Raw genomic sequence first — 14004 nt, 5'->3', positions numbered from 1 at the left:
TACTGCCTTGATGGTCATCGTGTTTTAGTTTTCTTTATAACTATTGCATGTTTCTGAACAGTATTGGCACAATCCTTCGAGGTACAGTGAGAATACAGTAAATCAGTCGAGCAATGTTGTTGATAAAAAACTGAAAGCAGCCAACAAAAACAACAAAACAAAATAAATTGTCATTAATTGCATGAGTGACTATCCGTTTATGTCAGTCTGCAGTACAAGTAAAAGGATATTTGTATACAGCCTTCCAATATAGGTCCAAAATAAAAATTCTGTCATTCTCTGTTTCCTGAAACAAATAAAGCAATAAATGTGTTTTCTTGATTTCAGAAACATGCTCAAAAAGGGTTCCAGTGAGACTTGGCCTAATGCCATGGAAGCCATCACGGGGTCTCGAACCATGAACGCTACGGCTCTAATCTCCTACTTCCAGCCCCTGATAACCTATCTCGAGGCTGAGAATGAACGAAATGGTGACGTCCCCGGTTGGCCGGAATCTTACACACCCGCAGGTTAGTATAGGTGTTGTGTATAATGATAAGGTTCAGCATCGGCATTAATGTTCTTTGGCAAGACATTAATCTAAATTTGCCACTCTCCACCCAAGTGCAATAAATTGATACCTGCAGTGCCTTCAGCGCCTTTAGGCAGCTAGACTAAAGTTTGAAATTTGTAGGCACCATGAGCATCTCCTAGAATTGATAGATGCGCAATATAAATGTAGCTATTATTAATTGTAAAAATCAAATGTAAACGTCTTGTGAGTTGACGTAGAAAGGGAAGTGACCAGTTAACTTAATCTTCAAAATGTTTGTTTCGTAGACCTTGTGATAATCATGAATTCTTATGAAAACATAATAATAATAATAATAATAATAGTTCGTTCTTTTATAACGCATTTCACTTTATCAATAAAAGTGCGGGTAAGAAAACTCTGCATACTTTGGTTACTATTAAAATGAGCGAATTTCACCTAACATTTTTCGAGTTAAGTTCAACAAAAGTACCGGGGAACTTACATGTTAGGTTAAGTATATAAATTTACATTCCACTGTTCTATGAAATAGACTAATTTATAATTGTGTGTATGTCACTCTTTCAAATTAAGCAAGCCAGTTGAGTGATTCCAAGAAATGTATACATATTCCTCTTCATATTGTGTTCGTTTTGCAGATCCAAACTTTGGAGTAACCGTTCAGCCTTCAACAGCAGCGATCTTCCTCTGCCTGTTCTTTATACTTGCGAGAATATTCTAGCAAAGTGCAATTATATTTTTAACACTCAACATACTCTCGGCCATGGCCCGCCACATCAGAATGGTATTATGGTATAAAATTAGAACGGATTTTCGGCGTCTTCTCTCTTATTTTGACGTGACAGGTCACAAAACACACCTGCTTTCCAAAGAAGGGGTGAACCGATAAAAAAGGCGATAGTGCATGTACCGAGGTGAAACTTCTACTGTATCAATAAATCGTAGATAATTATACAGAATATGTAACAACAAATTATCAAATGTCCCCATAAATGTACGGTAAAAGGACGAAGATATATCGGTTCAATAGTCGATAGTAAAATAGCTAAATAGTTTAATAGTCAAAGGTTTGCACCATCCGTTTGGGTTTGGGTACGTGAATTCGAATACATCTGTGTGTTTTTAATTGTGAACTAAACATTGGGATTACATGTTATTAGTCTTGTTTAGTTATGTAAATAGACACATACTCTCTATTCGGAATATAGCATGTACATGTACATATAGTTTCACCCTATATGCGGTGGAATTAATTATCACAATTAGAACAATGTTGTAGTTGAATGAAGGAAACTTTACATTAAACATGATCCCATGTGTTTCAATAGAAAAAAATGTATTCTTAGAAATAATTATAAGTACATTGGCATAATTGTGATTTTAGATGGGGAAATGAATGTTTAATTAAGTTCTTAAGAAATGAATCACTGATATTCAAATGTATTTGTGTAAATGTATTATAATTACAATAAAACAACAACCTCACTTTTAGACGATTACGAAACACGAATGATTGTCTTTTGATTCAGCACCTCGTCAGATTCACAACTTTCAATTACACATTCCATTTGCAAGACCTTTAAATATAATATTTCACATCTTTAAATAAAGTGCACGAACAATACAGCGCAATCAATTATCATTTTACTTTTAAAGTAAAATGATAATTGATTGCGTAATATTCGAGAGATAATACGTTTTCCATATTCCATATTGAAATACATGTACTATTTAGTACATGTATTTCAATATGGAATCCACGATATGCCTTTTCTCCTCTTACGCATATCCCTTTGGAAAACGTATTATCTCTCGAATATTAATTTTAATTGGGATATTATACAGTTTTGACTGGCAGGGGATGTAATATAACATTATTTGGACCGCTGAAGGGTTATATTATATTTTCTTTGTTTACTTTGTTTGATTTTTATTTTTTTTGGCCCGAAATTTTTTTTTTTTTTTTCTGGGACAATCAAAATTTAGGAAAAAGGAGTGCAAAAACAAAATTGATGGAAAAATAATATTTCAAGTTAATTAAAGAAAAAAACCTATACAAAAATTCTTGTAAAAAATTTAAAAATTAGGCAAAAATTATTTCAAGCGAGAAAAAAAAAAATTCGAAAAAAAAAAAATGTCTTACCCCAAAAAGCATTTAAGAAAAAAGAAAATGTGAAAAAAATAATTTCAAGGGGGAAAAAAAATGGAAAAAAAAATGACCCTCGGTAATGGTTTAATTTGGTAAATGGTGACATACAGTCCTCAAGAGGGCGACATGCATAGATTAAAAATATATTCATTTCACCAGCTGGTTAATATACATGTAACACTGAAAAGTGACCGGCCAGGAAAATATAACAATTTGGATCCTCACAATTGATATTACGTGACGAGCTCTGGACTAATCACATCTCGGTATCTGTCTAAGCTATCTAATATACATGTATATAAAACTACACTCTTGATCACTGCGCACGAACGTCGAGTACTAGTAGCCGAGAAGCCTGTTTCAAATCGGGCAAAGCTAGTTTTCCATGCAATCGAAACCGGGCTGACCAGATTAAACTTATAAAAAAACAGAAACACGAAGTTGCAAACCATCCAGAGACTCCTAATAAATTGCGTTACTATTATATCATTACACATCTTAATATTCTCAGTTTTCTTATGTATAACTGATTTTCTTATAAAACTGAAGATATGGCGTTTATAATCAATACTGAATGAACGCCATTAAACTACTACCAACAACAACCATCTTATAGGCTATTGTGAGGTTTTTTGTGTCTATTGCAACACATAAACGCAATCTGTATGAAATTATCGACAACCAACGAGACATTAGAAAGAAATCCAGTTACAGTATCAGTAGTGAAGTAGTATCCATAGAGCTGCTGGTAAAAGTACTAGTATGAATGTAGGTGAGAACATGGTTCCAACTCCAACAGAAGGGTCTGTTTAAAGATAAAGAAAATAAGTCATTATCCATACATTGAATCATCCAAAAAGATGAGAAATTATATTCGTACTTGTATCATGACTGCAAGTTCTTGTTTATTGTTAAATCGTAGCAAGCCTAGTTTGGATTTGGTTAATTTGTTTATTATTATTATTATTATTATTATTTATTGTAAAAAAATTACCTTGGGTTAGGCCTGCTAAATATTTAAAAGCAATCTGCATACTCTCCGAGACAAATTAAAACTTGGGATATGGCAATCAAACCCGAACCCATTGGGTAGCATCGATCATTTAACTTTAAATAAGGAGTGCTCCTAAAATTACTTTGGCGACAATTACTCCGGGCTTCATTTCAGATAAGGGTAAATAGGTTAGTTAGTTAGATAATTAGTTTATGGTAAGGGTTAGGGTTAGGTATAGTGTTTGATCTAAAGTTGAAGTTAGGAATTCACTTCGTGTTTGAAATAGACCGTTGTCGCAGGAGCATGTGTCATACAACTTAGATTAGAATATAAGGAGACACATGTTTAGAGATCAAAGACACTGTTGATTAGTGGTGGGGGTATAAAGGCTCTATGAATATGATACTGATTAAGTTGAATATCTGTCGTGTGCTTACATTCTACACGCATATTGTTGTAATGATCAAAATTAAAAGATATTGACTCAGACACGCTAACAAATCACACCTAATGGACACAGAAATGGGTATACAGGACTATACACAAGCAAAGTTTGGTTCGAACGTTTCATTTTTCGATTATAATGGCAAGTGAAAGGTAACTTTTTTAGGGGAAAGGACAGCACTATAATAATATTCTTCTAATTGATGATTAAAGAATGAGAAAAGCTCAGATATTATTTTCAGTCTTTACCCGAACTCAACCTTCTCTTTAAATTCATCTATGGGTCGGGTTTATTTTGGTGATTTGCAAAAGTTTGTTTCTTACCGAGAGGAGTGTACATCTCCGGCCAGCCTAGGGTTTCGCCATTCTTTAGATTCTCCTGACTCAGGTATTCAATCAAAGGTTGAAAGTAAGTCATCAATGCTGTCGCGTTAATCTCCTTGGTTCCTGTGACTGCTTCTAGTGCCTCATCCCATGGCTGGCTTGAACCTTTACTTAACATGTTTCTGTATAGAAAACCATCAAGACTATTGTGTTACGTACTTAAATGAAAAATGTGCTCCTAATTGTTCTCGTGTCCCCTACTAATCAAAGGGTTAAATACATGGGAACCTAAGTTCTGGGTTCTTGTATATTTTCGAGATATTACAAATAGCATAAAAAGGTATTATATACTTTTTTTCTTTCTTGTTATTTTAATTAAAAACTGTGCCACCCCACCCTCACTTTAACAGAATCCTGCATGGATCCTGCCTTAAGAACTAGACTTTTGTGATATTACAATAACTAGAATTCCTTTGGAACTTACGAGAGCAGTGTCCCTGCTTCTCTAGATCTGTATATATCACATCGGTGTAGCGGACCATCATGACCCGCCGCTTTGCACAAAGCATCGTGAAACTGGAACTGGAGAAGGAAACTGATGAAGTACCTAGGAACAAAGTTAGAGGAAACGAAATAAAAGAATTTTAAAAACAGTAAAAATTAGTTCCCAAACTCACGTTCATGCCGTATAAGCTGTAATCTTCCACAAAGTTCTGTTTTGGAGACAAGCATAAACAGGACAGTCTTTCTTCGGTGAATATAGAATATCACATTTTAATCCTTAGAGCGTTTTTCTTTTCATTTTGATCATAGTAATCTCAAAGTGTGAGTCACTTTTAAATGCACTACACATCAACCTTCCCGAGTCGTGTCCAGACAGCTTTTTACACATTGTAATCGCATGGCCGCTACTCAACTTTACATTTAAAAGAATTTGTACTTTTCAAAGTAGGTCTATATTATTAAAAAAACGACTTTTACCATGGCAACATGACGCACTCACCTGATGTAAGGAACCCCAGCTGATATGTGGTACTTAGCAGCGGGATCAAAATCATCTTCAGTTCGCTTATTGGGTGGAATAAGGCCCTGATACTTCAACCTGAAATGAGATTAATTGTGAAAGCCAAAATTATGATAAGAACAAGGGAAACGCTCTCGGCGGTCTCGCCTGCATAACGCAATACAATATGATAAACCAGAACGTCAATGACGTAGCGCTCATCCGCATCTCGCAACAACAAATATCGTAAATTTTATGTGGTACACTTTTGAACTGGTGAAAAAATAAAAATTTGATGCCCTGGAAGGGACATAAATTCATTTCATTTGCATAAAGTACCATAAATAATCAATGGAGCGAAATCTCACAATTCTGTGTAGAAGTTTAGTGTTCCAAATTTAGCTCTACCAGATAAGGCAAACCAAATCAAAATCGGTCAAGAAATGAGGGAAAAGAAGCAATTTTTGTTATTTTGGGAATAAATTTGCATAAATTACCATAATTAATTAATGGAGAACAATTTCAAAATTCTGTGTAGAAGTTTAGTGTACCAAAGTTAGCTCTACGATATAAAGCAAACCAAATCAAAATCGGTCGAGAAATGAAGGAGAAGAAGCCTTTTTTGTGATTTCGAAAAAATTTGCATAAATTAGCATAGATAATGAATTGCACGATTCTGTGTAGAAATTTTAAATCCCCCTCCTAGCCCTATCATATGAAACAATCAGAATCAAAATCGGTTGAAAAATAACGAAAAAGAAGCATTTTTAAAATCTTGATGTTGATGCCACAACAAAGTCTAAGTTTGTTGACCTTAAATGACCTTTGACCTTAACTTAGTGACCTGAAATTCTACTCACATGATTGGGGAGACTTGATAACCCTATAGTCCAAGTTTCATTGACTAAGAACTTATACTTTCAAAATTATATCAAAAATTCAAAAACTTAACCTTAGGTTAAGTTTTCGATGATGATGCTACAACATAGTCCAAGTCTGTTGACCTGAAATGACCTTTGACCTTGACTTTGTGATCTGAAATTATACTCATATGATTGGGGATACTTGATTACCCTATCGTCAAAGTTTCATTGACTAAGAACTTATACTTTAAAAATGATATCAAAAATTCAAAAACTTAACCTTAGGTTAAGTTTTTGACGTTGACGCCGCCGCCGCAGCCGGAAAAGCGGCGCCTATGTCTCGCTTTTTGCTACGCAGGCGAGACAAAAATGAGAATCTTAAAGCTAAATTGATTTTTTTTTGTGGAAATAAAATATCAAATTGGACCTTGCCTTAGTTTCCACCAGTCTTCGTTGTATTTGGAAGAAGGTGTGGTCCCCTCGAAGACACTCCATCTCCACTGATCCATCAGGTATCCAAAGGGTAAGAAGGCTATTTTGGTCAGAGCAACCTTCATCAAATGATTCAGATCAGCTTCTGTCAACGTTAATATAAGAATACTAAGTTTTTTATTTTGCAAAGAATACTAATTTTAAATAAGTATGTTGAACACCGTTTTAATCAGAACATATCCCTTATCCAACCGATCCCCCCTTTTTCTCTAGCAGGGAGGGGGGATACAACTTTACCCAGAGAATACTGGGCTTAAATTAGAATGATGTAGTTTGGAAGATGTTCAATTAAACGGCTTCCCTTCCATCTCCCTGCCTATATCCAACTAACAAACGTTTTGGTTAGGAGGAAGAGGGGGTGAAAGAAGGCAAGAGGTATTTAAAACCTATTGATTTTAGTTTGTCGCTTTTAGGTTTCACGTATTAAGCTATCACAAACTATTATAATACAGGTGTTGTCACGTAGCCGATTAAGACACTGGCCGATTGCCCCCCCCCCCCCCTCCCCCCTGAAGTCCGCCAGTGATATAAGCTGATATAAATTTTAAAACGATGATTATTACCGTCGTCCTCTTCGAGTTCGTCCAGGAGACCGATGGTATGGAGATGTCTGGGTGTGGAGACCGAAAGGGACATGACATCGCCCACGGCCTCGTGAAAGGCCGGGTTAGCTCCACTACGGAACTGAACGTGCTGTTCTTTATATTGCATGTAGTACTGGATGTGTCCTAATTCGTGATGTATGGTGAGCAGGTGGCCCATTGTTATTTCCGTACACATCTTGATTCTGTGACAAGAAAATTAATAAACATTGAAAATGAAGATGATCTTCTTGTTATTGGTGATAATGATGGCGATGCTGACGATATTTCAGTGATGATTGTCATCGTGTTACACTTTATATATTCAAAACAACATTGCACAATATCCAAAAATATGTTAAATCATGAGTCATATTCGCACTATTGTTCATTACATTTATGATCTCATTTTCTATGTACACCTATCGTGTATTTGACTATGCAACACACCTTTATATGCATAATTGAGCATGAATAGCTAATCGAATAGATAGTCAGCGAGATGGCGTGGATGCACATTTATTTTCAGGTTTAAACACACTTAAACGGGGCAAAAGCCTTACGAGATTTTTAGGCAACGAACCTGAAGTCGACTTGGTTGTAGAAGTCCCAGGCAGAGGCATGGCAGTTAACCTTCCTGCCGTCTGTAGGACGTTCGAACATGGATTCGTTCCAGAGCGATGTTGGTACGGGAATTAAGCCCAGAGAGGTGAAAAACTCATCCGCTAATTCAAACATCTTAATGACGGTGTAGTTCTAATTATTTACAAACAGGAAGATTGACAAAGATCAATTATAATCAGCTTTAACATTTTCAGAAAATCCCTTTTTTTTTCTTCCCCTTTGATGTAACCCAAATGCATGGGTAAAAACTTTACCGGGACTTTTTTGTTATTTTAAAAGAAATTAATGGCAGCTATATGATTAACAAGCGCTATGAAACTAGTAAAAAAAAAAAAATTAAAAAGTCATACATGAATGTGCCATATTCCATGTTATATCAATCATTCACAATGTCATGCATTTATAATGTAATTCAGAAGCCTTGTTCACTGGCATATTTTAATCTTTCAGAACAATATACTGTATAAATTACATTTAGATTGACGTTCACTCTTTCAATTAATTGCTTGTTTGTCGGGGTGAAAAGGCTCATAAAAGTAACATATTGGAATATAATATTCGAAAGGAAGCAGTTAACGCCCACAACCTTGAACTGGCAGGGGTTACAGGCAGGACTTACGGCCTGAAACGACTCGAATCGAATCATCTTTAAGTTTGAATTACCTTCCAATCTGTTTGTAATTTCTCTAGGGAAATGTTGTTTAGAAGCAACTTTTCTCTTGTCTATCCCAGTTATATTTCGTTTAACAATCAATTTATAAATGGTCCAAAATGCTATTGTAAAAAATAGAGTACAATGACTTTCACAATCTATTTTGAGCAGGTGTTGGATACTGAACGTCAGTATCTTTATTTTGTATATATCTCTTAATATTTCTTTCAGATGTTTAATGAAAGGCTCAATTAGTTTGCATTCTATAAATGCGTGATTCATATCCTCTTTAATATTACATTTTGGGCATACATAGTCATTGGATATTCCCCATTTGAAAAGATTACTTCTTACTGGCAATAGATTATACAGTATTTTCAAGTTAAACTCTCGTAATTTGCTTTCTCTAATTTGTGAAAGATTACGCTTAAATACCATAGACCAATCAATATCTACATTAAGTTTTTTTTTCCAATAAAGGCAACATGTGTAATGCCTGGATTACATTTGCCCCGGGCGCTGTACGATAAATTAGTCTACGATTTTTCGTAGACATCGTAGGAGGCTACGGGGTACGATGTTTGTGTTTACATTAGCTACGAGCATCGTGCCATATATTGTGTTGGCCCTCGGGGGCAATTTGAATGCAGTAGCCGTGCAGTCTCCGCAGCCTCCGCACGGAAATCGTAAGGAGCCCGTGCAGCTTCCGTGCAAAGATGACAGCTCAATATCACGGATACTGCACGGGCAGCGAGCAGCAACCTTGCGATAGCTGTGCAATGGCCGTGCGAATGCCCACGAGTCTACAATCTCTGTACGATTTTTTTGCCCCCATGTTCACCGAAAAATCGTACATTTGCTGCACAATCAGTGCGAGGCCTCCGGGCGGCTATTTTTTTATATTCCCAAACAGGTTTGCCAATGCTAATATTTCCGGTCATCTGATTGGCTGATTTGTTACATCATTAGCAATGACGTAACCGTTAGGGTGAGTGAATGGGTTATAGAAATCATGCAGAATCACTTTTCCTCAACCCATCGTTGGCTCAATCAGTAAGGACAGCGTAATACAAACTCAGAGTTGTGGGTTCAAGTCTCAGTTTATTTAGTTTTTTTGCCTTTATAAATAGTGAGGCAAAGCAATACAAAATCAAAGTCTAATTGTTTGTGACTTCTTTCCAAGCTGCTAATGACGTAGAACATATCAGCCATTGAGAGGAACGGAAATATAAGAAATTGCAAACCTGTTTGGGAATAACAATTTCGCCTCCGGGCGATGCCCGTGCGGGGATTGTGCAATGCCACCTACGACATGTATACGGGCTACGGGCTTACGATTTTTTTCAAATTTGTTTAACTTCTCGCGAAACAAAATCGTAAGGGCTGCGGAGCCCGTGAATCCGTACGAAAATCTCACGGTCGCCTCCTGCCTCCGCACAGAGGCCGCACGGAAAAGGGGATACGGGCAGGATACGGGCTCCGTAGACTAATCGCAGGCCAAATGTAATCCAGGCATAGCTAGTATATTCATGCATAAATTCTTCTTTAAACTAGTGACCCATACAGGTGGTATCGCTCGTTTAAGTCTTGCATAGTCAAACATTGCATTGCATTTTCGTACGGAATGCACCTGCGATATAATATATTCTGTTGACCGAAAGCCATCTCTCGTAAAAAGGTCTCCTAAGAATACTAGACCACTGTCGTACCAGCCTTTATAAAAGAGCGACTGATTATCATACACCACATGTTTGTTGTGCCAAATAATCTGATCTGAAACTGTCACTGGTTCATTTATAGATATACAAACATCTTTCACTGTAGTGTAGTATCTAATTATTTCCCATGCCTTCAAGATTTCTACGTAAAATGACGGAATTTTATTTTGAACTAGAATATCATTAAGTGTGGTTATATTATAAGAGCAGTTCAACAGTAAATTGATGCCTCCCAATAAGTTGAACCAGTAAGGAAACAATGTTTTCCACGCTCCATTACTCTCTTACTCTCAAAAATCTACCCCACCATTTCAGTCGGAAACTGAACAATTGCCTTTGTATGTCAAGTATTTTTATACCGCCTTTACTGTAGTCTTCCATAAGAGAAACCCTTTTGATTTTTTCTGTTTTTCTTTCTGTTTTCCCACTCCAAATAAATTTGAATATAATGCCTTCTATCATCTTCAAAAAGTTTGGGGGGATGGAATCAACCATGATCAAGTGAGTAACTTGGCTAAGTGCTAGACTTTTCAGTACCGTGACTCTTCCAAAAATGGTTAAGCTTCTTTTTGTCCAGCTATAAAGAATTTTCCTCAATTTTATCAACTTCTGCTCCCAGTCCATCTTTAGAGCTTCATTATTATTAAAATATATATAGTAACCTAAATATCTTATAGGCTTGTGGGTCCATTTCAGATCATGTTTCTCTAAATTCCAACTTCTTTCAGTGTCTCCTAACGATATCATGGCTGTCTTTTCTTTATTTATTCTTGGACCTGCTACTTCGCCAAACTGATTCAGTTCATGTAAACTTCCCTTTAATGAAGTTTCATCCGGAACGAAAAATAATGTATCGTCGGCATATTGCAACAACCTATAGTTTAAGGTCATACCCGACCATTTCTATTGGTTTAATATTATTATTTTTTTCTCACTTTGTTTGCCATGGGCTCGGCAGCTAAGATAAACAGCAGAGCTGACAATGGACATCCTTGGCGTATGCCTCTTTCGTATGACTCATCTTGGCCTACACTAGGGACTTTTAGATTTGCACGACTAGAGCGTGGACTGCTACCTGTGACATCCTTTTAAGGCAATGTGACATTCTTTTTAAGGCAATACCGAGCACTGCCAGTGCCTTAAAAGGACGTCACATTGCCTTAAAAAAATGTCACATGTAGCAGTCAACGTTTTCGTCGTGCAAATCAAAAAGTCTCTAATGACTCGAGACTCAAGTCCAACTTCACTTGCGAGCGCAACCCCTCGTGACTCGGTTCTTTTGATTGGGGAACCGAACACTACTACTACTGACTCGTTTCGACCTGGACTCGAGGTTTTTTAGACTAAGTTATTAAACCAATGACCAATTTAGTTCAATTGAATTAATATAATGTCTTGAAATAACATCATATTAATATCATCAGAAACAATACAAACATGGAAGCATGGTAACCTCAACAAACCAGGGGCAATTTATATCTAAACAAAATTGTGCATATTGAATTGGACTGATGAAAGCGTCTGATGTTTATCGTCTTACCTGTTCAACCATACTCTGAGTAACATCGACTCGTGTCTTACCTGTTCAACCATACTCTGAGTAACATCGACTCGTGTCTTACCTGTTCAACCATACTCTGAGTAACATCGACTCGTGTCTTATTCGGGAAAGGCTCACATAAATCGAACAATCCGGCCCAAGTCTGTGCCCACATGTTTCCTAAATGCAAGATCATAAATAAAAATATTATTTAAAAAGAAAATGTTATTGCTCTGAAATTAATTAGATTGAGTAATTTCTTTATTTATCATTAAAACCGTTTTTTTTTCTTATACCATTCTTTGTAAATTTATAGTACTATACTCTTTTATACTCTTTTATTTTGTCAAAACTTTAAAATATAAATGGTTTCATTTGTTTTGGCTGATGGGATATTAAATTAACAGCGATCTGAAAAAACATTTTATTTCTCTAACCTTTGTAAACAAAAATGAAAGATAGACATTTCGAGAACGAGGTTGGTCAGAAAGGGATGCAAAAGAAATATGTATTTACGGAGAATATGATTTCGGTATCCCTGCTGGCCTTTAATTCTTGCTCGGCGGGAGCAGGGGGAGGGGAGGTATAGGAATTAAAACATGTATCGATGTTTCGATCCCACTGCCCTCATCCAAACTAACTGAATGGATGGGACATGTCCAGTTTATTCTTCTGTTCCAGTTCATAATGCCCACAAAAGCCGTGTACATGCCGTTGGTATGAACTTGCATGTGTGAAATGTGATCCGAATCTGCTCGGAAGACAATAATAGCTCTGGGTTTAATCTCTCGAGGAATAGGGTTTGGGTTACAATTAGATGTAAGGTCAGGTCCAGGGTCGAGTTTAGGGTTGTCATTCATGTTTGGTTCAGGGTCGAGTTTAGGGATGTGTTTGATCATGTTTGGTTCCGGGTTGAAGTTTATTATTGACCGCGAAGCAATTGTTACCAGATCATGTGTCGAATACAAAAACAGCTGGATCGATTTATCGTCACCCCCTCGTCACGTACGAGAACACATACCTACTAAGTGTGCTGGGATAGGTCCTTTAAGATTGATGTACTTTGGTCCATAGACTTGATATAACTTCCTCCTCACATAGGCATGGAGTTGTTCAAAGAGTGGCTTTATCTGCTGGTAGAGCTCCTCGGCTACTCTGGGGAAGTCCTCATCTTCGTATGATGATTGCCAGTAGGCAGCAGCATTCGGTTCCTCTGCCATCGAAAAATAAAAGTTCCAGAGAATAAAGCAATCGGGGAGAATCCAATGCCTGATGAGAATCACAGATCTAAATTTTAGCTGATGACTCATTCGGCCAAAGTGGTTACTTGAATAAAAACAGATAAATCAGCGTAGCCGCATATTAAACAATCATGAGAGGAAAATCGAGTAATAATTAAAATATGTTTTCTTCAAACATTTGTCAATATTATTTCTGTACTTTTAATGCTTCTAATTCAGGTAAGTATGGACCTGCCCAAATATCACGCAAAATAACGGATTCGATATGTCCCTGATTTAATCATACTTTCTTATCAATAAGACATATTTTATATTTCATATTCTCTGCGACGAATAATTTTAACTCGGAATAAACATTATAAAATTACACATTGGGCGTTTTCGACCGGGGTTCCGGCTAGCATGGAGAGTTTGTTGAACTTTAATCACCCCACATTATGTGCAAGAAAAGTTACATAGTCGCAATAAACATCGTCAAATTATTCACTGCATTTAAAATTGACGTAAATGATATCAACAAAAACATATTAAGACTGTATTCATACTACACCAAGTGATTATAAAAATGAAAAATATAGGGGAATACCGTTTGCAACAGCTACTTTGTTCTTCAGCACGACGTAACGAGCAAAATCCTGGCGGTTTGCGGGTCCAACTGCATCACGCCAGGCATCCCAAGCCCAAAAAAGCTCGCTGTAGTTTCTAGAATATCCCATGATTCTTGTCAAACCTTTATAACGGAATGTTTTCATCGGACAATTCGAAACAGATGATTAGTATCTAAGAGAATTCTACTTCAAGAACAAACGTCACTAGCCTAATTACTATCATGCCCGTTGTACACGAG

At 36.6% G+C, this 14004-nt stretch overlaps 2 protein-coding genes across 2 annotated transcripts in view; one reads left to right on the top strand and one right to left on the bottom strand.

Moving 5' to 3' along the window:
• Nucleotides 1–1602, top strand: part of LOC100889485 (angiotensin-converting enzyme) — a 36274-nt gene extending 34672 nt beyond the window's left edge. Inside the window, exons 12-13 of the mRNA XM_003724564.3 lie at nt 328–509; nt 1171–1602. Of these exons, the coding sequence (XP_003724612.2) occupies nt 328–509; nt 1171–1253 (265 nt within the window). The 3' untranslated portion in view covers nt 1254–1602. The remainder of the gene's footprint in view (nt 1–327; nt 510–1170) is intronic.
• A 1478-nt stretch (nt 1603–3080) lies between these two features.
• LOC593501 (angiotensin-converting enzyme) overlaps nt 3081–14004 on the bottom strand; it is a 34229-nt gene continuing 23305 nt past the window's right edge. Inside the window, exons 17-26 of the mRNA XM_031000076.1 lie at nt 13744–13887; nt 12938–13129; nt 11999–12096; nt 7966–8138; nt 7365–7588; nt 6742–6886; nt 5447–5545; nt 4928–5050; nt 4444–4625; nt 3081–3486 (exon numbers count right to left, since the gene is read on the bottom strand). Of these exons, the coding sequence (XP_030855936.1) occupies nt 3398–3486; nt 4444–4625; nt 4928–5050; nt 5447–5545; nt 6742–6886; nt 7365–7588; nt 7966–8138; nt 11999–12096; nt 12938–13129; nt 13744–13887 (1469 nt within the window). The 3' untranslated portion in view covers nt 3081–3397. The remainder of the gene's footprint in view (nt 3487–4443; nt 4626–4927; nt 5051–5446; nt 5546–6741; nt 6887–7364; nt 7589–7965; nt 8139–11998; nt 12097–12937; nt 13130–13743; nt 13888–14004) is intronic.

Source organism: Strongylocentrotus purpuratus, unplaced genomic scaffold, assembly GCF_000002235.5.
Source record: "Strongylocentrotus purpuratus isolate Spur 01 unplaced genomic scaffold, Spur_5.0 spur5_scaffold_6, whole genome shotgun sequence".
NCBI lineage: Eukaryota > Metazoa > Echinodermata > Echinoidea > Camarodonta > Strongylocentrotidae > Strongylocentrotus > Strongylocentrotus purpuratus.
Note: the sequence above shows the minus strand (reverse complement) of the source record. Positions and strands in the feature narration are given on the sequence as shown.